This window comes from Balaenoptera acutorostrata, chromosome 5 (assembly GCF_949987535.1).
Source record: "Balaenoptera acutorostrata chromosome 5, mBalAcu1.1, whole genome shotgun sequence".
Classification (NCBI taxonomy): Eukaryota; Metazoa; Chordata; class Mammalia; order Artiodactyla; family Balaenopteridae; genus Balaenoptera; species Balaenoptera acutorostrata.
The window spans coordinates 34,821,637-34,849,505 of record NC_080068.1 but is presented as its reverse complement, the minus strand read 5'-3'; the positions used below and the strand labels follow the sequence as shown (position 1 = coordinate 34,849,505).

At 41.9% G+C, this 27,869-nt stretch overlaps 1 protein-coding gene across 2 annotated transcripts in view; it reads left to right on the top strand.

The window, feature by feature from the left end:
- TMEM154 (transmembrane protein 154) overlaps positions 1-26,013 on the top strand; it is a 44,422-nt gene extending 18,409 nt beyond the window's left edge. The window contains exons 2-7 of one of the 2 annotated variants that reach the window (XM_007189419.2): positions 3,982-4,239; positions 4,330-4,368; positions 10,101-10,128; positions 11,285-11,370; positions 13,231-13,291; positions 23,692-26,013. In XM_007189419.2, coding sequence (XP_007189481.1) covers positions 3,982-4,239; positions 4,330-4,368; positions 10,101-10,128; positions 11,285-11,370; positions 13,231-13,291; positions 23,692-23,707 — 488 coding nt within the window. In that variant the 3' untranslated portion in view covers positions 23,708-26,013. Of the gene's footprint in view, positions 1-3,981; positions 4,240-4,329; positions 4,369-10,100; positions 10,129-11,284; positions 11,371-13,230; positions 13,292-13,535; positions 13,655-23,691 lie in introns of those variants that run through there. The other variant, XM_057546994.1, reaches the window with a different exon arrangement.
- The last annotated feature ends 1,856 nt before the right edge of the window (positions 26,014-27,869 follow it).

Here is a 27,869-nt window from a genome sequence, read left to right as displayed (position 1 = left end):
GTGCCTGTTCAAAAAGTCTAATTAAAAACAAGATAAATGCTTTAGAACCAACATAGAGATGTGGAAAATAGATGGGATCTTGGGTCTCATTCCTTAGTTGTACAGATTAGAACATTGAGCCCAAATTTCCATAACCACTAAGTGACTAGAACCCTCACCATCACTGGCACCTATGCTCAAGGGAACACAGCTTCAAAACCCTACATATCACATGCACTCCTATGTTCACAGCAGCACTATTCACAATAGCCAAGATATGGAAGCAACCTCAATGTCCATCAACAGATGAATAGATAAAGGCAATGTGGCATATATATACAATGGAATACTACTCAGCCATAAACAAGAATGAAATGCCATTTGCAGCAACATAGATGGACGTAGAGATGATCATATTAAGCGAAATAAGTCAGAAAAAGACAAATATCACATGATATCACTTATATATGGAATCTAAAATACGGCACAAATGGACTTATCTACAAAACAGAAACAGACTCACAGACATAGAGAACAGACTTGTGGTTGCCAAGGGGGAGGAGAGTGGGGGAGGGAAGTATTGGGATCTTGGAATTAGCAGATGCAAACTATTATATATAGGATGGATAAACAACAAAAGGAAAGGGAGGGTTGGAGGCGAGAGAGGCTCTTCCCAGGTCACTGTATAGCACAAGGAACTATACTGAATATCCTGTGATAAACCATAATGGAAAAGAATATGAAAAGAATATATATATATTATATGTGTGTGTGTATATATATATATCTGAGTCACTTCACTGTACAGCAGAAATAAACAACATTGCAAATCAGCTGTACTTCAATAAAATTTAAAAAGAACTCTATGTATCAGTAGAGCTGACAGAGTAAATATCGGGGTTGTACCACAGGGCGAGACATTTGAGACTGTTTCTTTATTTGTATTGTGAACAATGAACTTGTTGTGAAGATAGTTAGATGGTGCATATTTATCCTAGTACCTAGCATATACTATCAGCATCTGATAAATGACCGTTATTTGTTATTTGGAGCTATTATGCTCTTGTTTGGGAAGGGAGGGATGTGAGGAAGGATGTCACAGGAGTGTCTGGAGATGAAGGCTTGCAGAATAAAGAAAAATAAAACACACACAGAGAACCCTTGACTCTCATTTATTTAAATAGTCACTAGAGAATCAGAGAGAGTAAATGATGGTTAACATGGAAAACATATGTTAGGGTGTGTGTAAGAGGGATATTGTGGAGAAAATTTCCAGTCCTTTTCACTCCAAAATGCCACTAAGAGCCACCTGTGACCAGCATTGTCCCTTGTACTGAGAAATAAATGTGCACAACCCAGGACCATCTGTGTGCTTCTCTCCATTTCTCTTTCATGCCTGATTGTCCAAACACCCTCATTATTCTTGCTAGCTTATTTCCTTTCCCATTTTCTCCTCTTCTGGGGCAACAGGTCAAGTGTGACTCAGAGCTCTGAGTGTTCTACTGGGAAATTGTTCGTCTTCCGTGGAGAGGCTGGAAAGATCCTGTTGTTCTGGGCAGCTCTGCTCACAGCTGCCTGGGCTGAGGAGCTTAGCAAGAGTCCAATGAGAGCCCCTCATTGCCTTTGTGCCAGAAATCCACCTTCCTGTAGGCTGAGGGGCAAGAACACAAGTTTCCCTCTCTTGGTTACTACTTCATGATTTGTAATCATTCCATTCCTGCCTGATGGGAAGGAAAATATTGTGTGAGGTTCCAAGCTCAGGTTCTGCAATCATCCCTCCTGGGTTTAAATCTTCACTCCCCTGTGATAGCTTTGTGGTTGTGTGCTAGTTGTATAAGCTCCCTGCCCAATTTCTATCTGAAAAAATGGTGGGGACAAAATGAGATAATCTGGGTACAAGGCAGAGCACAGGGCTTGGCTTTTAGTAAATTATCTGAAAAGGTAACTTGAAATCATAGCAGCAGCTATAGCAGTAGCAGAAGTAAATAAACAGAAGAAATAAAAAGGAGGTCTGGTTATTGGAGGAAGCTCCATCAGCACCGACTTCAAGGAACAGGGCCATTGTCACCAACTGCATTTGTGTGTGTGCCACTGCTCCCACTGCCCACCCGTCCCCCCCAAATGTATCCAGTCTTTGCTGGCCTGGGTTACCAGTGAAGAATGCTGTTTGGTCTCAGTAGTTCTGCAAGCAGGGTGATTTTAAGGAGGAGATTGTCCTGGTGGACAAATATCTTTTCCTGGTCCAGGGTGATACATGATATATCAAGGTTTTTAACAAGTATGTGAATACGTTATTGACTTACCTTATTTCAAAGACATAAACATAGGGCAAATCACTTAACCCTGAAGGCAGAGGTCAATAAGTGGTAGATTTTTTTAATACATTTTTAAAAAATTAATTAATTTATTTATTTATCTTTGGCTGTGTCGGGTCTTCGTTTCTGTGCGAGGGCTTTCTCTAGTTGCAGCAAGCGGGGGCCACTCTTCATCGCGGTGCGCAGGCCTCTCACTATCGTGGCCTCTCTTGTTGCGGAGCACAGGCTCCAGATGCGCAGGCTCAGTAGTTGTGGTGCACGGGCTTAGTTGCTCCGCGGCATGTAGGATCTTCCCAGACCAGGGCTCGAACCCGTGTCCCCTGCATTGGCAGGCAGATTCCTAACCACTGCGCCACCAGGGAAGCCCCTAGTGGTAGATATTTTTAAATCCTGCTTTCAGTATATACACGAGAAGAACACCAGTTACTTAGACTCTGCAGTTTGTAATTGATTCTGAGGGTTTGGGGTGGCATTGACAGATGTGATTACCAAGTGGATCCCCTGGTCTTTGGAGAAATTGAAGTGTTTATGTAACTGAAAAGTTAGACTGTGATCAAAGGAATACTTTTATAAATCATTGTCATGCAGTCATGTGGAGAGCTAAGGACTGAATTGACCCTGCCGTACCCAGTCGGTCACCCTCTGGGTGGTGGCCTAATGTGCCTGAACATGGCTTCAGGAAGTGGACATCTTCCTTTGCAGAGTAGCTTTCACCTTAGAAAGAACTTTCACATAAATTATTCCATTGGATAAGTTGTCTGTAGCCTCAGCTCATATGCTGGTTTTCTCATTGGACCCCACCTGAATGATAGGCAACACTGTACCACGATGGGAAGAAAACCTGGGCTCTCCTGACCACGGTCACTACAGAGCCAGGTGAGGAAAGATTTTTCAAATAATCATCTAGCTACTAGTCTTTTCCTATCCTGTGATGAGCCACGGATGTTTTCCAACACAGTCTGAAGTCCCAACAGAATAAACCTGCGTATAGCTTATTAATAGGGAAAGTTCTAAAGATGCATGTTATTCAATAAATTTAAATATTGGTGCAGTTGCCTTAGTTTCTAAGGGAACTTCCCCTTGAGAATTTCACTTTACAAATGAGATACACATTATATTTTTATTTAGAGTCCAGGAGGATTTCTGTAGGATCATTTCAGAGGTGACTTAGTTCTCTGCAGAACTGAGGCCTGACACTGACATCTGATCAGTCACCCTGATTTCAAAGAATTCTTTTCCATTGGTAGGTTAACTTTTATAAAAAAAAAAAAAAAAATTAGGACATAGTGCAATCCTTTTACCTAAAAGTGTTACGTGGCAAGTGCTTAACTCTCAGTAAAAGGGAATTTAGATTTATTCAGAAATGTTATTAAAATACCCTATAGGATAACCTGGAATATCACCCTTGACACAATAAAGCTTCTCAATGCCCTTGGCTTAAGTGAGTCTAAACTGCCTGCCTTTGTGGGAGGTTTATCTCTGGGCTCTGATCCATGTTCAATATACTCCCAGGTTGAGCTCCATTTATGTTCGATCAATAATATTCTGTGTCACACTGAACTGGAAGACCAAAGCCAGTGGATCAAGTTTATCACTGGATGCATGTAGGATAAATTTCAAATCATTGAAAACATACCATACTAACTTTGTCTCCATGACAGTCTCAATTTTGTGTGTGTTCCCACAGAAATGGAGGAAACAGAACTGTCAGCAGAAATGTCCGGAGACATGCGAAACCTGGAGGAAGAGGCTATGACTCCAAGCACATCTGCTGCGGTGACCACAGAAATATTCACTGCCAGTATGACTTCTACCGTTATTGATGAAGATGCAGGCCAATTAGAGTTTATATTAATGGTGTTGATCCCGTTGATTGTATTGGCCGTCCTACTTTTATCCGTGATACTCTTTGTAATATACCATAAAAGAAAAAGGAATAAACAAGGTAAATATTTTGCCTGTTCCCATTTCCAGACAACTGCTTCATATGTTAATGAATAACTGATAAAACACAATACTTTTTGCTTCCACACAGAGCCCTCTAGCCAAGGATCGCAGAGTGCTTTACAGACACGTAAGTATTATCCTAACACCTGCCTGGAGCTGGGATGGTGTGGGAAAAGAAACCGAGAGGTTTTTAAGTGAAGCAACTACATAAAATAATACGTGATGAATGACTTGTTAAAATGATGTTTTCCAGAGTTTAGAAATGCCATATTCCTTCCTATTTAAAAAAAAAAAAAAGAAGAGAGAATGCTTTCAGCCTAAATTGAAAATTAAAATACACAGCTGCCATCTCTGTATCTAATCTAGATGAGGGCCCTGTGTAATTTTGGCCAATAGGTCAACGTAACATTTCCCAACCATTGGAGGAAACGGTTAGGCTGGTGAAGCTGTGGGTCAGATTGGGGGCAGGGTGGGAAGGCTGGAGTCCTTGGGCTGTTTGCCACAAGAAGAGGATTCTTCCATCTGTGCTTTGTCACAGATACTGTTTTCTCCCCCATGCCCCATCCCCATTTAATCTTGAAAAGGCCTGGGTGAAGCATGGGTCCTATTCCTATTAAAGCTATGCTAACTTTTAGAATGAAATTCCTGATTGGCTAAAGATGACTATCATCAATGGAAAACTAACCTGATAGAACATTCCCGGGGTCAGAGATACACTCTGAGAGGATTCACTTCCAATGCCAGGACTATCAAATACTAGGTGTCAGGATAGTTCTGAGTCCAAAGCAGACTTGGTTTCTTTTGGCTTGTGCTGGTAAAAGTGACTCCAATTAGATTTTCAAGTTGAAGCCTTTAGGCATTCCAAAAATCACTCAAGGGTGATAAGATACATATTTATATGTGCATACAAAACTCACTCTGTGTCCTTCACATCGACTAACAGGGCACCTCTGGCTTTGAGATCATGCCCTTGGCCTGCGGGCCCCCTCACCATCCTTGTACCAGGAGAGGCTTTAAGCTCTCCTGGAGCTATAAATGGTCATTTTCCATTATGCCAGCAGGTAGGGCAAATGCGAGCTGGGAAGGAAGCACTGAAGAGCAAGCATTACCTTTCATGGCAGGGTAGTAGATTCCAAGAAAGTAGAAAATACACATGTTTCTCCACTGCTTGCAATTTCAGGGTGACCTAATAACAGTCATCACGTGGGAGCTCCTTTGTAAGCTAGAGAAAGAGAAAAAGCAAACAGAGCTGCCTGGACCCATTTTTTTTTTAAGTAGGTAAAGTAAGAATTTCCTGCCCAAACCCTAGCCTATAGCTGATCTTACCTAATGGAGTCATGGGGTCAGGGGGAGGTCGGGGCTGACTAGTCAAATGGTCATGCTCTGAAGCTCTAAATCCAGAAAGGGACTTTTCACTGAACTTTATTTGGAGAATCTCAAAATTCAAAAGCCATTCACAAGTGAGAACTGACCTCAGACACGGTCCAGGCAGTATTTGCTGTTCCCTTTCCTGATGCCTCCATGCCTGATTGATGCTATGTCTTCTGTCTGGAATTTCCTTCTTGGTTGCTTGGCAAACTGCCACCCACTTCTTCAATGCCCAGTTCTAAAGTTTTTATGAAGAGTTGAGTAATCACACCCAAGGCAAAATTAATCACCACCTCTTGACTGTTCACACTTATTGTGCACAGTATTTACACTGGCATAAGTTGGTGACTTGCCTTTTTTTGGTCTCTCTTTCTTACTAGGTTATGTTCTCTTTAAGGTCCAAGAGAACTAAGAACTTGTCTTATTTATCTTGTTGAATAGTGTGGCGAGGACAGACTTTGGAATACTCTGCCTAGTTGGCTTTTGCCTTTCCTAGCTCTATGACCTCTGCTTCAGTTTCCTCATCTGTCAAATGGGCAAACTCAGCACCTACCTCATAGAGTTGTTGCATGAATTAAGTGGATTCATCTATTTAAAGCACTTAGAAAAAACAGTGCCCAACATATTGTGTCAGCTAATTATTATTACCCCTTTTATCTAACAGAATGGCTAGCTCAACACATATATTAGCTGCTCAATAAATGTGTTGCAGGAATGAGTTGATGAAAGAATGTGAGAACTTTTTTAGAGAACACATTCTCAGAAGTAAAAGTAAATTTGCACATTATTCTTAATACAAATTGGCATATCATTTTTACTTTAAATATGCCTCACTTTAAGAAAACACAAATGGAAAACTTAGACTTTCAAAGCAACTGCTTATCACCAAAGTTTTTGGTAAGGAGCGCTTTACTGGAATATTTTCTTTTACTTGCCACTCCTTTAATATAGATTCAGATGGTTAACTGATGAATCTCTCTTCAGACAGACTGACAGCTAAAAGGTTCACAACCACCTTCCACTGAAGTCCCCCCATTCATATTTAGCATTACAATGCAAGTCAGTAAAAGGAAAATATATTTAAATTAATGGAATTTGATCTAAATATATTTTTAATTTATTTTTCCAGGAAAAATAAAACTGTCATACTGGGTCAGACCAGAATTTTGCTTGGAAAGTTCCCAAAGGAATGTTTTGTGGGAGGGCATTGGGTGATGTCTCTGGTTAGGAATAGACACATTGTTTCTGTCCTCAGGTGAATAGAGCCTGCTGTATTCTTCCACACCAAGAAATGTCTTTAAATTTGACAACTGGGCAGCACTTGGCCAATATTTGTAAAAAGAACACTTCACCTGTTTGGAAATTACCTTTTTTCTTTGGGCCTGTCCGTTCCTTGTCCAAGAAAGGGAAGGCTGTGTAGTGACTTAATGTGCTATTGTCCTTCTCCCTAGACTTGCAGGCATTAGATTTGCAGTTGTTATTATTTAACATTTATTAGGTGTCCTGATGTGCTGCATCTCTGGGAAGGAGCTGCAGGGGAAACAGCTGGCAGTAAAGCATCCCTTTAAACAGGCTTTAACTACAGGACACCTGGCTGGGCTCAGTCTCCATAAAGACACTCTCTTGCTCACTGTTCAGCACAGAAACCAGATAAGCAAGCCGGTGTCCTGCTGGGTCCCCCGTCCCCACCCCTACCCTGCAATCCTACAGTCAAGTGCACCCGGGAGTCTAGCCTGCAGGAGGGCTTCGTGGGGCTAAGTGGGTGCCAGGGGGGAACTGAAGGAGGCGGAGGGAGTGGGGAGGCCGACAGGAAGTGGCAGGGCTGTGGGAGGGAAAATGGAATCAAGTGCGGGTCGGGGGTTGTGTGAGACCTGCGTCTGCCTCCCGGTACAGAAGGAGTAGGTGGCTATTAATAAAGAGACAGAAGCCAGGTGGAGTGGAGCGGGCAGGGTCTGATCGCTGAGGACGGGTAATTGGTCTCCCTCCCAGTTTAATGCTCGGCTCCGGGGCGCTCTCCCAGATGTTTTCCCGTTGCCATGGCGACTGGGGCAGGGGTAATGGCCGTGGAGCAGGGGAGACGAGGCCACAGGAGGCTTTTTGCTCTCTTTGAATACTGACTACAGGAGCTTCACGTTTGGTGCATCTGGAGCACTTTTGTAATGGGTTTTTAAACTTTTCTATCATCCGCACGCAGGGCCAGCTTTGGCTCACCGCGAAGCCTGCGGGCACCTAGATTAGAAAGATAAATCCCTCCCCTCGACAGTGGGGCTGTGAGGGGTTATTAAGCAGGGAAAGAGGGAGGGGGAGGCGGGAGGAACAAAACAGGGGCATTTTTATGGGTCACCTGTAAGGGAGGTTCAGCTGTATAGGGGCTTTATTTCTAGTAAAATCCCTTAAGGAAATAGCCTGTACATTTTAGATGAAAAATGCGTGGATATAAAATAAGATGAGCGTACTCCCCTTTCCCCAATTTAAGTGTCTGAGGAGTTAGGCACCTGAGGGAAGCTTCAGATTCCTACCGAGAGGCAGGAGGACACAACCTACAGCCCCTCGAAGGGAAGCAGTGATGGCATGAAACTGACATCTGAGCCCAACTTTCCTGGGTTAGCGGTTCCATTAAAGCTTGCCAACCCACAGGAAATTACAGCAGCTCCCGGCTGCCAGGAGCTCAGTTCCAGGTGCCTGCTGGTTGTGTCCCCTCGCTGAGGACCTGCACCTCTGCCTGCCAGACAAAGGAGGCCTCTGATGGCTAAGGATCGAGACCATTTGACTATTCGGTGGACCTCTACAAAGTGGTTTGCTTCTCAGTGGTTTTCACATCATAAAAGGTGCAGTGGGGCTGTGCTATCCACTCTCTGGCCATCATTGCCTCGTTTCTCTGGGTGCATTGGTTCCCCTGCCAAACAAAACAGAGTTTGAGCACTGGGCCCTAATTCTTGCCCGTGTTCATCTGGAGTCTGGTCAGCATTCGAGCCATTTTGCAAACTGTTACCTGACTCACCTCAACTAACAGCAACAAAAAGCAGGCTTGTTGGAACTTTCACTATTATGAGAATGCTAAATCCAAAACATTGGGCACGAATTTAACCCCAGGGCTGGACAATCCAGATTAAGACCTATTCATTTATTCAATAAATATTTACGGGGTGTTTGTCAGGTACCGTGCAAGCTGGATGGGGTAGGGCTGGGGGACGCCACCATGAACAAGGCAGACATGATCCCTGCCCTTTGGCAGCTATGGTCTAGTGGGAGTGACAGACAAAAAAGAGTTAAACAGAGAAACTGATCAATGACAAATTGTGGCAGACACTATGAAGGAGCACACGAGGAGCTGCGCTGGGAAGCAGTAGGAAAGATGGGCCTTCCTTCAGACAGAGGAGGTAGGGGAGGCCTCTCTGAGGAAAGAGTATAAGCTGATGTAACTGGGCAAAGGGCTCGAGTGCCTGCGGTGCAGGAAGCCAGGCTCTGAAAGAGCAAAGGAAGCCAGAGTTTGCAGCAAAGGAAGGATTTATTGCAGGGCGCCAAGCAAGGGGGTGGGAGACAAGCCTCAGATCCACTCCAACTTGATCATTGAGTTAGGGGTGTTTTTAAAGAAGAACAAAGAAGCTGCGATTAATCATCGTCTTGTGACATTTCTGTGACATTTCTTAATCATGATTCTAGGAGTCAGGACGTTTCTGGTTTACGATTCTCTGGCCAGGTGGTCCATGGCTGGGGGTCTGTGAGCACCACTTGCCCTGGAGAAACAACCTGAGTTTGCGCTTAAATGATGAGATCTACAACAGCAATTTTAGTACATTAACGATGTTATCGATAACAGCAGTTTTAGTCATCTGACTCTGGTTGATTAGTGTTCAGTTAGCACAGGACTGAGGTCAGAGGGAACAAGAAGGGGGATGAAGATTTGGATAGAGAGATTAATCATAAACTTGGTAGGGGACCTTCTGTTTTAGGGGGGACTTGGTTTCAGTGAGACCAGAAGGGTGTGAGAGATCCACCCACACAAAGAGCAGGGCGAAAGGAGAGTTCCAGGGGGAGCCCGTGATTGATACCCCACGTCCTACTCCGGGACAAAGGGACAGTGTCACGTTTGGTTTGGTGTGTTGCAAGGAGATGAGACAGCAGTGGTTTGAACCGGCACATGTGGGGGCCCAGGAACAAGCCCTTTTTTCAACTCCTCCTTTCTCCCTCTTACCACTGTTTTCCTCTTCCTATGGATAAAAATAGTCAAGAGGAATGGACATCTGCTGTGCAGTGAGCGCTCTCAGAGGACCACCAGACCTAAAAGAACAGATTTCACGTGGATGTGACCACATTTCAATATGGCAGTCTGCCCTTGTTTGACAGAGAGGTTAACTATTGCTCCTTTCAAAACGTTATCTATTTGAAGTCATTTCCTCTCTTTGTAGAGGAGATTTCAGCTGTTGTGGAAATAAAAAGTTGTTACACACACTGAACGCTAACATGACTTTCCTATTTACTCTCTTGCAGATCACCTGGGAAGTGAAAACATGAAAGTGTAAGTTCCCCACTGCGTCCAGTCCAGCTCGGGATGGGCCAGGATGTCGGGGGATGAACAGATTAGAGAGCCGGCTTTTCAAGAGTTTTGGGTTTGACACCCCTTGCGGGGACCTTTGGCTTCCCCAGCCCCAGGAGGATTGTGCCAGAGTGCCCACACTTCACCCCAGGGGAGATCTGAGAGGAGGGCAAGGTCCTTCGTTCAGAAAAGAACTTTTTTTCTGACTGCTACTGATTCCAAATGCATTGTTGGTTGAGTATGCTGACGCTGGGTGTATTTCAAGGACATCCGTTCATTTATTCTGATTAAAAATTTTATCTCCAGGGAAGAGACTTTAGCTGGTATTAAGGGAGGGGAGCCCTGGTAGAAGCCTGAGGTTTGTATGTTGAGAAGTAGAGCGTGGTGGGGAGAGGGGGCGAGAAGAGGAATGGAGGTGGCGGGAGGGGTGGAGGAGAGAGAGGAAGAGAGGATGCCACCCGGAGGAGCCCGCGGCGATGTCACCACCACCGCTGCCCCGCCTCCCCGGTTGTTTGGACACTAGGCGGGCTTCCTCTGCAGGGTGGCGCCTACGCAGCGCAGAGGTCAGAGCAGGTGGTCCCCTCCCCCAACCCCACCTACATTAACCTGGGCTTCTCCCCTGAACTGCGCGCTGAGCCCCGGCCAGGGAGGACGGTGGATTTTTAGCACAAGGGCTCCATTTCTTCAAGGCAGGAAAGCCTGGGAATGGAAGGGCGAGGTGATGAAAGTAGCCTGTTGACCGTGGCCTCTGGACCTGGAGCACTGATCAGAAACCCCCAAAGAAAGGGAAGTGAAATTGAGCAAGGCTAAAGTGCTAAATGTGGCAACTCCCCGGAGGAGTCTCGGGCTTGGTACCTTCCGGGGGAGCAGAGTCTCCTGGGCTGCCTTTCAGCCCATCATCAGTAATGGATGAAGGTTTATTTTCGTTTTTGCCTTTTTTCCTATTAGAGTTTGGTCCTCTTGAATAGGGCAAACCCCCAGCCTACCCTGGAGTGTAAGACACTGAATCAAGTTCATCTTCCTTACAGTCAACGGTCAACATCCTAGGCGCTCCTCAAACAAAATTCAGCACATCACACATGTTGGTTTTGTTTTTTGTTTTGTTTTCTCCAACAAGCTCTTTATTTTCTCTCTCCAGCCCTATTTTTGAGGAAGACACACCCTCTGTGATGGAAATAGAAATGGAAGAGCTTGATAAGTGGATGAACAGCATGAATAGAAATGGTATGTGGTGTGGAATAACCTAAGGTGGTTTTTTCTGTGCTCTCTGGTAAGAGAAGGCTGCCCCCACTTTGTAACTATTCCATGAGTCCTGGAGGGACCCTGTGAGCCCACCCACATTACATCTGGCACATGCATGAAGTAAGCGGGGGGTCTGACCATCCTTAAATATGCAGTTTAATTATTGCATCAATTGTTGCCACTCTTTTGTATTTTTGCACAAGTTTTTCAAATGGCCTCTTTCTTCTTGAAAATGATCTTATTTTTGAGCAAGGAAATCTCTTGAAACCAAACTATCTGGAAAAATTTACCATCTGGCATTACCTGATATATTATAGAATCTAGAGATTTGTGATTTTAATCTGTATATAAATATAAAACTTTATCAAATATGGTTTACATAGATCTGTCTGTCTAGTAGGCACTAGCCATATATGTCTATTTAACTTAAAATTTTAAAAATTAAATGAAATTTAAAATTTTGTTCCTTACTCACTCCAGCCACATTTTGAGGGCTCAGTAGCCACCTGTGGCTAACAGCTATTATATCAGACAGTGCAAATCTAGAACACTCCCTTCACTGTAGAAAGTTCTACTGGACAGCACTAACAGAGATAGTAATATAAATATCCAATTATAACTTAATTTCCAATTGATATCTGGCAATAATTGTAGTATATGTCCCTTACTTTTCATTAAATCAATATTTAGATTTAAAAATGATGACAGCTGTTTTTTCTATTTTTTATTCCATTAAAAAATCAATAAATTATTTTAATGCTCATGCTAAATTAATACAATCTACTATTTATATTATCATATCACTTGTATTTTTAACATTTATCTTAAAGAAAATACCCTGGGAGCTGTCAGATTCAACAATCTACAATGGAGTTCTCAAATCCAGAGGCTTGGTGTTAGAATTTTTGTACCAGAGGCTCATCAAGATAAGCTTTCCAAAAGATGAGAACCATTTAACTAAATTGTACAATTTTGAACAGTTTTTCGTAGTCCAGTATTGAGGGAAGAATGGTTCTGTAAAGCATTTGAGGATAGGGGTGGGTCATTGAGATAACCCTTAAAGTAGTTTCATTTTGTTGTTTTTAGTTTATAAAAATAATATACATACACAGTAGAATTTGGAAAATGCAAAAAAAAAAAAAAAAAAAAGAAGAAGAAGAAGAAGAAAAGTGTTCCACCACCCAGAACCAATCTCTCTTCATATTTTGGTGTATTTCCTTTTGTGACTGAGATAATTGTAATATAAAATCATGATCCTGTTACACTCACTAAAACCAGAAATCTGGAAAAAGGCATTTCCATTTGACAACTAAAACAGAGAGTGGTTTTGACACATAGGTGATAGATCCAATTGATATTTCTCCCCCTTGAAAACAGCAGTCGTGTAATAGGAGAGAATTCTGATGACTTTAAGAAGCTCGGCTGTTCCCCACTTTACTGGCTTCCTTCCTGTTGTGCCTCCGGACTGAAATCATTCTGCAGACACAACAGGACCGTGGGTGAAGCTGTTTTATTCCAGTATCTACCCTGATCCAGGCAGATTCTAGCCTTTGGAGCCCCAGTGGTGTTCTTCAGGGACTGAATAACCAAGCAGTGATGAATTGTGCCCTTTCCAACGGGGCCAGAGGCACGTTGAAGTCTTGTGTCTGTGCTGTTAGTGCTTTTTCCATTTCAAGAGCCTTGCCGTCATTAATCTTTTAACCTCTGAAACTCCCTGGTGAGGCCATCTCTGCACAACTAACCATACAGATCAGAGAAATGTGATGCTCAACTGCACGAGTTTTGTGGATAAAAAACAGAATTTTAGTGACTAACAATGAGCTTGCTTTTATTCTGTCCTAGCCAACTATGAGTGTTTACCTACATTAGAGGAAGAAAAGGAACCAAACCACAGCAACCCAAGGTACTTCTAATTTCTACCACAGATTATATATGGTTGGGAGGGGGAGATTGGAGACCACAGATGAGGACTTTTGCTCACCTTCTCTGTGCCTGTAAATTTTTTTTTAAGATTTCTTTATTATTCATTTATTTATTTTATTATTTTTGGCCGCGTCGGGTCTTAGTTGCCGGCACATGGGCTCTTTGTTGTGGTACGCGGGCTTCTCACTAGTTTTGGTATGCGGGTTTTCTCTTCTGTATTTCAGGGCACCAGCTCAGTAGTTGTGGCGTGTGGGCTTAGCTGCCCCGCGGCATGTGGGGATCTTAGTTCCCTAACCAGGGATGGAACCCACGTCCCCTGCATTGGAAGGCGGATTCTTTACCACTGGACCACCAGGGAAGTCCCTGTGCCTATAAATTTTATGTGACAATTTTCATGGGTATATGGAGAAATGGAAGTGTGAGTTATGGAAAATAGAAAGGTACAAAGTAAATATCCTAGTGACTCTTTATCTTTAGAAATAAATTAGTAGTGACATTTTTTTGCCCTTCTAAAGAGACACTGTTGAGTCGACTTCTGTTTTAGTCCTAAAACTTTCTGATTATGACAAACTGTAGGTTTGTTTACCTTGGATGAGTAGCTGTTTGGTAAGGAAAACAGATGGAGGTGACAATCTCAAAGGGGTAACTGTAAACAAGAGTGAGTAAAATGAACATAAACAAAACAAAAGAAAACCCCGCCTGAATTGGATTGTTATATGAGAGAAATTAAATGAGAATTTTTAAAAACCTATATTCCATTCTACCACTAGGTGGCTCTGCTTAATAGAAAATTTTAGTGCGCTGGGGCCTGTGCGTCCTTTAGCCTTCCACAATCTTGTTTACATTATATTATCTTTTGTGAGGATAGAAATTACCGTGTCTGGGTGTTTTTGATCAGAGAATCCTTTGGTCAGGACTTGGGACATGCTCGCAGGAAATAGGATTGATGATTCAGTAAGTCAGGGACTTGCTCCACAGAGCACTGCTGTGATTTGGGGGGCACAGAATTGCTGATGGGGTGACTCCGAGATGACCAACGAGTAGGGAACTTGACTGAGCCTGTAACTGAGATATTACATTTCTGTCGGAATAAACAAAATAAACTTTCAAAGCAGGGTAAAGACCACCCACCGTCTCTCCTTCCAAGTTAACCAGAGGTCCTGCACCAGTCACCTTAAATGTTTCCAGAGTGCAGTCACTTGTCATAAGCAGTTCCTGAAGCCAGAGCATTGCAAGGAAAGACTGATTATTAGACAGTGATTGGGGCAGTCAAATGTTTGTCTTCCGGACCCTTGTTCTGCTTCTTTCCCTAAGCCTTACCTAAGAAGTCATGCCACCACAATCTTACCGAGGTGAACCTCCGCTCTGATGCAGAATATGCATCTTATTGTAGATGTCAGTCATTGTTACCTCTGCAGGTACTTGCATGTTAGAATTCATCACTGGTTCAGAAAAGAGTCTATCCTATTTAAAGGAGATATCAGGCATTAACAAGCAGATGAAAGAAAAACAGAATGCTAGTGGGAGTATCACAGAGGACATTACGAAGGAATTATTTCCTTTGCATTTTTACCTAAAAATGAACATCTATGTGTGTCCAGTTTAGGGCTCAGATCACCCCCCAAAACCTTATAAATATCTTATTACTGTATCTCTGATGTGCACCCTCAAAAGATGTGAGATGTCATTGGTTTTTATATACCTGCCTCTTTTTCCTTGAAATTATTGGCAACATAGAAGAAGCTTAACATTATAGAATTGTATGGTGCTAAAAGCTTCTTAGAAATCATGTTTTTGAAATACTGAGAGGCTGGTTTCTGAAATAAGCTCTACCACATTTCTGCCTTTAAGGCAAAAAGCCTTAACCTATTTGGAGAGCTGCTTTATGCTAAATTATTGATTTTAAAGGGAATGTCTACATTCCTCTGTTGGTCTGGTTTTAATTCACAGGACAACTGTCAGGCTGTCACCTCATTCCCTCTTGATGAAGCCAGGACCAGGGTTATAGAACCAAGAGTGGCGAGTCCCCAGTCTTTGGTGCTGATGACACTGTCTGATTACTTCAAAGGGTATCATGATATTGCAGAGCAAATTTAATTTTTATTCACTAAAAACTCAGAAAAGTACAAAGCACTTAGAACAAATCCTGGTACAAAATTAACTCTCAATAAGTATTAGTTATTTTTAATTATTATAAAAAGTTAGAATTAATATACATAAACTTATTGCCTTTTGGGTTAATGAGCCTGTGTCCTAAGGTCCAGGCACATCTAGTATGTGGAGCATTATTTTTGCTCCTGGTTTCCCTGGGGACTTCTTTTTGGAGCTTACCAATCCTGAGAAATCATGAATTTGTTTCATCCCCTAGTAATGATCTGGAGCCTTTAGGTTCCCCATCCATTACCAGCATAGGTAATATGCTGGTGATTTCAGAATAGTCCTCTTAGCCGTCTGGAATTTTTGAAACGGTACATAGTTTGGAGTATCTTATAGTTTGCATAATCTTTTCTGTTGTGATTTTATTTATATTTCTTTCTCTTATTGTCTTAATTACATTGATAATTGATGAAACATTTACTTTGAATCTCGAATCCAGGACAGATAGGAGATTTTTTTTTCTGAAAGCTTGTGAATCATTAGAGATACAAGTGGTGAGTGCAATGGTCACTGGGCTTAGAATCAGAAGACTGGTTTCAAGACCCGACTTGGATGATCATTTGTTCTTTGTACTAAGACAAGTCACTTTAACTCTGTAAGCTTCAGTTTCCTCCTCTTGTAAAATGGATATAATGCCACCTGTCCTTCTAGTTTAACAGGATTCCAAGAGAGAAAAAAAACTTTGTAAGTTTTAAAGCACCACACAAATGAAATGAATTCTTTTATGCTCTGGCAATAATTCTCGCCATCCTCTCCACCTGACTTTTTTTTTTTTTCCTAAGATTTTCTATTTTAGAGCAGTTTTAGGTTCACAGCAAAATCGAGCAGAAAGTACATAGAAGCCCCCCGTACCCCTGGCTCCCACATGCACAGCCCTCCCCACTGCTGGCATCCCCCACCAGAGCGGGACCTTCGTTACAATCAGTTAACCTGTTTTGACACATCATTACGTCCAAAGTTCCCCAGTGGTTTTGACCTCTGTGAATCATCCTTCCTCTACCGTCTAAGCAGTATACAGGTGACTCTAATGCTTCAGAAAATTTATAACAGTCACTGCAGATTGAACTTAGTGGAAAACACACTTCCCCATCCTGCTTAGATTAGCAGGAGGATGGGGAGCTAAGACTTCTGGAATCCATTTACTTCTTGATGCTAGAAAGACACCGTGACATAGAGCTTCTGTTATCCATAAAGTCCACTCTGATCCTGGGAAAAACGAGGTGATCTGGTCACCATCCTACACTTAATGCACTACATTGTGTGCAGACGTCAACCCTTCACCTTCTCTTGTTCAGGTCCATAATCTCAGGTCTTTCCGGACTTTTCCCACACATCCCATTAGACAGCAGTTCCTCATTACTTTGCCTTGTCCTCACTGAGTGGACATTTTCCTTGAGCTGTGGAATCTGAAATTTAGCACAGGAATTTAATAAGGACCAGGGATGTACAAAGTACCATGGGAAGTTTAAAGTATGGTTTTCATGTTTTCAAAAAATCAGTGGGAAAAGACAGCAAAGGAATCGTGGGGGAAGGGGAATTCTATATCCTTATTTCCCACCTTAGCATTTTTCCCTATAGTTCATACATGTTATGTGCCAGGCAACGTATGGGGTACTGGGAACAGTGTCAGTGGAACAGTGTCCAAGGGGTGGGCAGGGTGGAGCCGAGGTCTGCCCTAGAGTTGAAGAGAATTTCATCACTGACATTGTTCAGCCTTGCCAGCGTGTGTTGATAACAAAAAACAGATCCATTGAGTTGGTTTTATTATTGTTTAAATTATCTTGAAAGAATTCACTCCCTTATTGTCTACCCCCATCCTTACAATACTTTCTCGAATGCCACTCGACAGTGGCAAAAACAAGATGGAATTCCTTTCATCTTGGTGCTTACAGTCTGGGCAGTCTCTTCCTTCTTCCTGAGGCCTTTATAACTAGACAATTTCCTGAAAGCGTGGTGTTTCTGCCTCTGCAAGCTTAGGTGAATAACCACAGAAAAGGAATTGCAAATATTAACCAAGCGCACGTCTTCTTTCCCTTTATGCCCGTTGGCCACAGTGATGATTTTATGTTGAGTAACAGCATTGGGAAAGATTGGGGGAGAATTAGATTTCATCCAAGTCGATTTATAACTTTGAAAGTATAGTAATAAAAACAATAATAAGACATTTATTCTAGATACCTAGCTACTATTACCTAGGAAATTAACCAAGTCAGAGAAGGTAAGTAACAGTATACCTGTTCTGCTTTTGTAATAATTCCATTGTTCATTTTATGATTCATGTCTGAGCTCAATAATATTATAAAAATATATCACTTTAGTATTTCTCAGGAAAATGCAGGTTAGCTTAATAGAGAATTTTTTGAATTTCTCCCTGTTTCTTCCCTTCTCTGTCTTTTTTTGGAGGAAGTATGATCGTCAATGTAGTTTTTCAAATATATTTACTGAGTGCCTAATATGTGCCTGGCATTGTCCACGTCATGCCAAGACAACCAGCTAAAAATGAAACAATCCATCTGAGTAAACCTGGAACTCAGAGAGGTTAAGTGATTTGTCCAAGTTTGCACAGCAAATTTTTGATGAAGCTCAATCTAGAGAAGCGTTTCTTTTAAAATTGGATTTTCATTTTCTTTGACTAATTAGTTAAAATAAAAGAGGTATTCCATAAATGAAAAGACAAGTTAGAAACTTTTAAAAAGAACCCTTAGTAGCAAGAAAGCCATCCACCATGAGGCCAACTATGAAAGTCTTCGGTGGCTGATGCAGTGCAGACATTGACAAGACTGAACCATGAATTGCAAGAAAACAGCAGTTTTGTGTGAACCGTTTTGGCCTCTCCACTCCAGTAAATCTCTGTGGCCACTTCCAATTACTTTATGAGTTTCCTTCCTCTTTTTCTCTCTAGTCCCTCAAGTCACTTAAAAGTCAACAAGTATTAAATATTAAGTATATTAAGTGCCAACTGATTTCCCTCAAATCCGAGCTAAGTATCATGAGGGATACAAAGTAACAGTTTATAATCCTGCAGGATGCTAACCTCAAATGAGATGGTAAACATGCAAGGGTGTGTGTATGTGTGTGTGTCTACGCCTGTGTGTGGTGGGTGAGGGAAGATGCACTAAATTCAATACACCACAGCCTTGCTTGAATACTAGCCCAGATTGTGTCTACACCGTGGGCATGATCTATGTGTCTTGGACCAATTCTGGGCCTGGCTCTGATGGCATCCAGATTCTCGTCTCTATAATTCCACCTGGGCAGGCCTCTTACGGGAAGGAGAAGGAACATTCTATTGATGAAGAGGAAGAGAGCATGATCTAACTGTTCCGTGACTTTGTGCTAAGCTGAACTTTGCATTCCTCCCCAAACCAAGTTAGAGAGCATCATAATTAGAGAAAGGTTTAGCATAGGTTTATTACATCTTGGGAGACAGGCAGCATTAGCTGTGGTCAGAAAGAGGGATTGTTACAAGGTAAACTGGTCAGAAGGACAAAGATGGCTTATCTGATCCTGACTGCAACCAAGGGGCAGTTATGAAACGAGGTGTTACAATTGCACCTCCTCATTTAACTGGTGGCATTCCACTTGAATGCTTTCTTAAAAATCATCAGATGATGCTTTTTAATCAATTCAATTGGTTTTTTACAGTTTGGAGGCTTGTTACTATACAGCTTTTGGGAAAGCTACCCCACATTCTTAAAATATCTACATATAACACTCTGAGAAAAATCACTCACTCATGCCGCTGTCACAGATAAGTGACCAAAACTGTACGAATTAACATCAAGGCAAGCAATAGAGGTTTGAAGCGGGATCGCTGATTTTATTTGTTGCAATTCTGTGGCAGTTTGCCCAGATATTTTTAACAGGGAACTCTAGGATTTGCCAGAGCTGGAAACGTCTGGGCTGATTCGATCATTTCACAGAGATGATAAATAGCCACAAAGATAGCAGGGAACACACCTAACTCAATAAAGGAATGAGCGTGAGGGAGAATAATGCCTCCAGGCTTGGGCGTGGGTGGGGAGCCAGGTCCCGAGTTGCTGACTTGCTAACAGGCACGCTGGCCATCACACCACCGGTGAAAGTCGCGTGTGAGAGTTGCGACACTAGGAATGACCTGCTGACCCACTGCTGAAGCAACTTGTACCCACACTGGGACTGTCTCTGGTGTGGCGGGCCTGGCACGTTGTCAGTGCCCAGATCTCTAAGCACATAAGCTCCACACGTATCATGCGTGAGGTCCTGTGCTCTTTGATGCTTTAAATGAATGGGTTCTGGTTGGTGGACAGTGTCACACTCTAAGCCTTCATAACGTTTGTAGAGTGTTCTAAACAAACCGCATTTAGGTTACACTGTCCTCAGAAACTGAAAGTTTGTTTTGGAAGATGGTTTCTTAAAGGCTCTGGCTGTTTGAAGCAATGTTCAAGCTTGTGTTTAACTGAATATTTGCTAGCATGGAGTCTAGCAAAATCAGAATGCCCGTTCATGTGTCTGGAGGTCAGGCCCGTGGCATAGAGCTTCGCCTACATTTTCTCATTGATTTTTTCCAACAGCTTTCTAAGGCACATGGTATTATTATGCATGTTTTGCAGATGAGACGGGCTAAGAAATGTTAACTTGCTCAAGGTCACACAGCGAGAAAGTGGCGGAGCCCTGATTTAAGCTCTGCCCACCTGACCCTGTGCTCAAAAAGCCACCATGAGCACACGACAGCTTTGGCTCAACCATAGAAGTAGCCCAAGAAGAGAAATACCTAGGCAAAAACTTAATCAAAAAATGTATGGATAATATAAAAAGAAATTGTTCAAATTTTTATGGAGGGACATCAAAGATATAAACAAGTGGAGAGAGACATACTGTGTTTCTGAATGAAAGACTCAACCGTGTGAAAATTATCCTTTTAAATTCAACTTAGTCTTTTAAAGATCCCAATGAGCATTTCATCTGGAAGAATAATTGTGCACAGATAGTCAGGGTAATTCTAAAAGAAGGAAAGAGAACAATTGTGTGTGGGGAGGTGGATTTGCAGGGAACATGCTCCAATAATTAAAACTGTGTACACCCAGAACCAAATAAGTATTACTGGCATAGAATAGAATATTCAAAACAGCCTCAAGTATATGTAAACATTTAATATATTATAAAAGTAGCAATTCATAGCAAGTGGATTATTCAGTAAATAATCTTAAGACAACTGACTAACATTTGGAGGGAAAATTTAGAACTCGACCTCACACTTTAGATTAAAATAGACTCCAGATAAGTTTATATGTGAAAAAGAAAGAAAAAAAATCCAGAAAAATTAAAGGTAAATATTATAACTGTAAGGTGAGGTCTGGTTGAAAAGCATGACACACGGTCAGAAACCATATCAGAAAAGGATAGACTTAACTACACTAAAAACTCAAATTTTTTATACTTCCAAAAACACAATATAAAATTAGGAGGAAAATGACAAATTAGGCGAAAGTATGTGTGATATGTATGATGAACAAAGAATTATTATTCTTAATACATAAATCAATAAAAAGATAATGTCCCATATGAGCAAAGAATATTAATAAGCAGTTTGGCAAAAGAAGAAATTAAAATTACCAATAGAGCTTTGAAAAAAACTTTAGTCTTCCTAGTAACAAAAAAAAGTAACCCAAGAATACGTTAAGGTAAATATTAGATTATTTTCACCTATTGAATTTACAAAAGCTGAAAATAATAATATCCAGTATTAGAATGTTGGGGAAAGGATATTTCCCGAAAGGAAAGTGTCAAGAGAAGGTAAATTTCTAAGGAAGGGGGGTAATTCAACAATGGGCTGGTCAAGCTTTAAAATTGCATACATTTTAACCTAGCAATTCCTCTTCTAGATATTTATGCAAAGGTAACAACTGGAAGCATGCAAAGATGTAGCAATTTTTAGAATAAACAAAAATTATAAATTGGAAATAGCTTAAATGTTTAACAACAAGGATATGCCTAAAAATAATGTTCTTGGTATAGTGAGACAATGGTGTGCTCTATAGCCACTTAAAAAGATATGGTATATTTATTAGCCAGAAAAGAGGTCTATATATGAATGAGAGTGAGAAAAGCAGATTACAGCACAATATGCATGATTCCATTTTTGTACAAAAAGAATATATATCATTATCACAGAAAAAAGTTTAGAAGAATAAATACCAAAATGTTAACTGTAGTGAGGTTGTTAGTATTTTTATTTGGTTTATTTGTATTTTGTATTTTTTCAACAATGAATATGGATTGGTTTTATAATAATTAACTTTAAAAATCACTTCTATTTTAACTGCTGGACACAGATTAGTGTTGTGGACAAAAGAGGGATTGTGTCCATTGCTGTACAGCCTTGTATTTTGGTCTGCTTAGAGTAGCTGAAATGTCAAGATAAGGCCACAAAAGGAAAACATGCACTTCAGAGACTTATGCTCCATAGAGATGAACTCCTGGATCTCAGAAATATTATCTTGCTACCACCCAATTTCCAAGAAAGGAAGCCTCCTTGCCCAGTTTAAGAGTTGTTCAGTGTGACTTATGAAACGGGTTGTTACATTTGTTCTTCAGATAAAGAATGTCTTCATTTTCAGTCAGGTTTCCATTAAATAAGTTTTCCTACAGAAGTTGTCCTTTTGTCCATGTCTGCTTTCCCCTTTCTTTCCCATTGGTCATCCTTCCTGGTCACAGCTTCTTCCCCTTGTCTTCACAACACAGACACAGACACACAAACACACACACAATGTCTCCCCTCCTCTTTCTTGGATAAATCTAGCTAGCTAGCTAGCTCTCTATCATCTAGCTAGCTGGCTAGCTGGCTCTCTATCATCTAGCTAGCTGGCTAGCTGGCTCTCTATCATCTAGCTAGCTGGCTAGCTGGCTCTCTATCATCTAGCTAGCTGGCTAGCTGCCTCTCTATCATCTAGCTAGCTGGCTAGCTGCCTCTCTATCATCTAGCTAGCTGGCTAGCTGCCTCTCTATCATCTCTCTATCATCTAGCTAGCTGGCTAGCTGCCTCTCTATCATCTCTCTATCATCTAGCTAGCTAGCTAGCTAGCTGGCTCTCTATCATCTAGCTAGCTAGCTAGCTCTCTATCATCTAGCTAGCTAGCTAGCTGGCTCTCTATCATCTAGCTAGCTAGCTAGCTGGCTCTCTATCATCTAGCTAGCTAGCTAGCTGGCTCTCTATCATCTAGCTAGCTAGCTAGCTCTCTATCCTCTAGCTGGCTAGCTGGCTCTCTATCCTCTAGCTGGCTAGCTGGCTCTCTATCATCTAGCTGGCTAGCTGGCTCTCTATCATCTAGCTGGCTAGCTAGCTGTCTATCATCTAACAAGTTGTTTCAGAGACCTTCTGGAAACACCTGGTGTATCACTGAGCAGGCGAGAACTGAAGTAGGAGTCAGAACAACATGGTCTATTGCAGCCTCTACGAGCCTCTGAGCTAAGGAGACACCAGGTCCTGTTGATGATCATTATTCAGGCACTTCCTTGGAAACACAGGTCACTTCAAGTAGAGACATGCTAGAATTTGGGTGAAAGGACACAAAATTTTTAAAAAGTAGGTGGAGGCAAGGGAGGTCAAGCAGTCTGCTTTCCAGGAGACTTGGGTGGAGACATGGTCTCACTGGGAAAGAGCTACAGAGCCAGATCTGTGGCTGAGAGAGCCAAGTGAGAAACAAAAGCAGAAATTAGCCCGCTAGCATGGTTATGTCCACACACCATGTCCATAATTTATGTCTACTCACACCTCAAGATGCCTGATGATCGAATTCTAAATGACACTGAGAAGGCACTTCCAGATCCTCTGTGCATGGGGGGAAAATGGACTTTTGAAAACACGCCAGGACCACAAACCCTTGAGAGAAAATAACATATTGAAATTTTTTTTTTAGGAAAAAGAAAGGCAGTTTGGCATCTACTCATAGAGAATGGGATTCGATTTCTTTAAAGGGGGAACCCCGGCCCCATCTGGTTCTCTCCACATCAGCCCTGGGGAAGGATATTACAACTAGAGCTAGGGATTATTTCTTGGCTTTCCTAGATTTCCTCCTCAGGGTTCAGATATAAAATCCAAACTGAACTGACCTTTGTTTCAGAAATTGTAATCTGGACACCGTCGGCTCCCTGACTGCTTATGTTCTCCTGAGTCACCTCCATAGCCGAGTGACCAGCTCTCAGTAGCTTCTTGGAAATACACTATTGTTCTGTTTTTTGCAGTGACAATGAATCCTGAAACGGAATCGTGCTAATGTTTTCCAAGAGAAAGCAGCCCCGGAGGGAGCCTGCTGGGCCTGCCAGCAGAGGATGAAGAGGATCCGAATTTAATTAATTTCAAATCAACGTAAACACAAGAACCTTTTGCTGTTGCTTCCAGCGCCCACTCTTCCAACGCCCAGTGCATCACCTGTACTTGGAAGAATGCTCGATTGAGAAGTGCTAGGCAAAGGCGTGGCTGCTGAGGGTGGAGGAACCATAACATGCAGTCAGCGCTTATCAGTGGGTGTTCCCTCCGCTCAGCCAACCTCTAGATGACTGTACCATTACCCTGGCCACGCTCTCAAGTCCTTGTTACCTTTCTGCTTCATTCCTCAGGGTACAAATCAGGAAGCTGTCTATGGTTTCCTTCTGGGTCACCTTGCGACCTAGATAGCTTTGGATAATTTCCTCTCATGAGTTAAGTTCTCTGATAGGTCAATTACTTTCAGTGGGAACTTTGCTCAAGTTGAGTTATGTCATGGAAAAGACAGCAAACAAAGCAAGTGTTTCAATGTGGACACCATCCCAGGGGGTGGGTAAGCTCATTTCCACCTGCCATGAGACACAGTGTGAGAGCCCACAGTCCTGAAGGGATGCTGTTTGGTGACGTGTTGACCCTGAGTTGGCCAGGTGATGGAGGAGTGGAATTCTCAGTGAAAGAGCAACTGTTTTCCTTCTCGGAGAAAATCAACTGCTTGTTCGCATTTCCCCACGGCTCATCCCTGTTCTCACCACAACTCCCTTGCATGTGATGTATGGATAGATGTGTGCAGCTGGGCCTCCTCTGCCACCTTCTGTGTCTCTGAGATCTTTAAGGTTGTTTGGAACAAGCAGAACAGCAATAGGCTCTGTCTGTGCCCGAGGCAGGTACCCTTCCTCACACTCAGGATCTTTCCTGCCAGCCGGACCAGGGCTCGTGTCCTCAACGCAGCTCCCAGGAGGCCACCACCAGTCATCAGAGATGACATTCTACGTGATATTTGTTGACATCCTCCTGCTAGAAGCAATGGTGCAAAATGCAGAAGGGCCTAGTTATCGCTCCCACTCACGTAAAATCAATCTCCATTTAATCCTTAATTTTCCAATTCTGACCTTTAAAGCAATCTAGCAAATTAGGAGCCCTCAGCTCTTCCACGGCACCTGATGTTTTATTCCAGGAAAGAAACAAAGAATGAAAACTGTATCTTACTCCCCGCATATAAACTGAGGGGGGGTTGAGGTTCACCAAATATTTGCTGCTGTTATTTGGGTTCTTGTGTTTGAAAGGCTGCCTTAATGCATAATGAAAACAGTCCTTTTTTTCAGAATCCCTTTAACCAGCACTTGCCTTCTGAACTATGCCCACAATTTTAAAGGCAGAGTTCCAAGCCAGGGAGGTCTTTCCACCGCAGTGAAAGATAGAACTATCTGGCTGTGTTTAACCACTGCTCTTAGGCCATCCCGGGATTGCAAAGAGCTTTGGCAAAAGACAGTCTTCATGGTACAGAACCACAACAGATCTGTCTGTTGTATTCTCTTTAGCACATCCTAATATGGCATTTTTGTTTTCATTGCTATTTTGCATATTCATATTCAACTTGTGGTCCATAGTGACTCTCAAGATATTTATGCCAAAATTGCTACTTTCCAAATCATCATTTCTGGCTGTTTTGTTACTTTGTTTCTCATCCACATTTTGACTCTAAGAGTCTCTTCTTTCTCTAGGTAGCTAAGAGTTTTGCTTAACTTTTAGGCCCATAAGCGTCATCCAATCCTATCAAATAGTGGACTTTAGCAGTTCAGAGAAGGATAGGAGGTCTTGGAGTCTCACTTTGATGAAGTTATATTTTATGATATGGTAAATATATTCTCATTCAGTATTTGAAATGACTTCAAATTCCAGAAGAAGCAAGCTTCAGCAATATGTCATTGTGTTTATATCTGAAAAATGTACTAACCTCTATAGTTGCATAATGTGCAAAGCACTTTAAAAAAAGAGTTTATTCTGGCAAGATATATGACGTTAGTATGAGTCAAAACAGCCAAAGTTCAATTCTAGTGCTCTGTATCTTTTTATTACTGTCCAGTCAAGAGGCATCATAGATTATGATCATTCCAAGAATTGTTTTTAAACCCAAACTTAATTTTTATGTTTCAGATTATTGTTAGTAAAAATCTTAATAATTTGCCCTAATTGGGTAGCCAATCAGAGCAAAATCTGACTTCAGAATATTTTCAAGTTGTGTAAATTTTATTGCATTTTTGTACGTATTAAGTAAGCTAAGTTAGCAACATTGCCTTGTTGAACTCCTCAGGAAACTTGTTGTAATAAAGATGTGAAAATCTCAGTCTTAACTCAGTGATGTGACTCCTCTCTCTGGGAAGGTCATTGTCATCCAAACAGCGAGCACATAGCATGGATCGATCTTGACATCCATGGGGTGACAGATGCTTCTGATCACCCTTGTAGCTCTAGCAACGTAAATGAGTGCTTTAAAAAAATACTTTTGTCTATTCATTTGCTTTGGTTGCTTAAACTATCAGTTTTCACCATCTCTGTAAGAAGGCCCTTATGTTGAGTAAACATAAAGTGTACACATTAGTTTCAACTTCTGTCAGAATTAGTACAAATTCTGAATATAGTAGAGCAATAAGACATGACTCACACTGGGAAGACATGGCTGAAATTCTCACTGTGAGGAAGACATTGACATTTTCTATTGAATTAAATTTACAGATGCTGCTTTTTCACACACAGGATGAATTCTGGCCTATTTAGTATCTACAGTAGGTGGTCCAGAGTAGCTTCATTCATAGATTACATTTCTTTGCTCTTACAATAACCAGAAGATCACCGTATATTAGTGTGGTGTGGAAGTAGTCAAATTGGTTATTAATAATTGCATAACCCAAATACCCAATTGCCTGAATTATTTATTTTTTTGCACATCTCTTTCACATTGCCTTGATACTGTCTTGTCTGGTAACCAAATTTTATTTTCCTCTTAGTCCTTTTGTAGATATCTGGTGGGGTTTGTATTGTTTTTTGCCCTATTATCTTTTCTAAATAATACGCCATGTTCATGAGACAGCAATCCATACAATATATAAAATAAAACTTTTAAAATCACCTCTATGGATACTCTAAGCCATTTCTGAAATGATATTTTAAGAAGTTAAATTCTTAAACCAAAGTACTTACAGTAACATAAGGACTTTAATCTCATTGCTGTACAAGATTAGAAATATATGTTGAACTGCTTAAGACAACCAAAGGTGGATGGGGTCCCATGCCAATTGGTCTCCAGGTGCAGAAGGCTCAGTTAATCATCCTCCTTCGTTGCCGTCATATTATTATCACTGGCCTTTCGTAGGTTATAAATAAATAATTAGACTTTTACAAAAAGCCTATTCTTCACATTTTTCACTTCTTTTGTCTGCATGGAAAGGAATAAGTTAATGATCTCTAGATACTACAGACAGTAGGTGACATCTTTTCCAGTGTATAGATCAGTTGACTGAACCTTCAAGATGGCGGACGAGTAAGACATGGAGATCACCTTCCTCCCCACAAATACATCAGAAATACATCTACATGTGGAACAACTCCTACAAAACACCTACTGAACGCTGGCAGAAGACCTCAGACCTCAGACCTCAGTTTCTTCCCAAAAGACAAGAAACTCCCCACGTACCTGGGTAGGGCAAAAGAAAAAAGAAAAAACAGAGACAAAAGAATAGGGACGGGACCTGCACCTCTAGGAGGGAACGTGAAGGAGGAAAAGCATCCACACACTAGGAAGCCCCTACACTGGCAGAGACAGGTGGGGGGGAAGTTTCGGAGCCACGGAGGAGAGCGCAGCAACAGGGGTGCAGAGGGCAAAGAGGAGAGATTCCCGCACAGAGGATCGGTGCCGAGCAGCACTCACCAGCCCGAGTGGCTTGTCTGCTCCCCCGCTGGGGCGGGCAGGGGCTAGGAGCTGAGCTCAGGCTTCGGAGGTCGGATCCCAGGGAGAGGACTGGGGTTGGCTGCGTGAACACAGCCTGAAGGGGGCTAGTGCGCCATGGCTAGCTGGGAGGGAGTCCTGGAAAATGTCTGGAGATGCGGAAGAGGCAAGAGACTTTTCTTGCCTCTGTGTTTCCTGGTGCGCGAGGAGAGG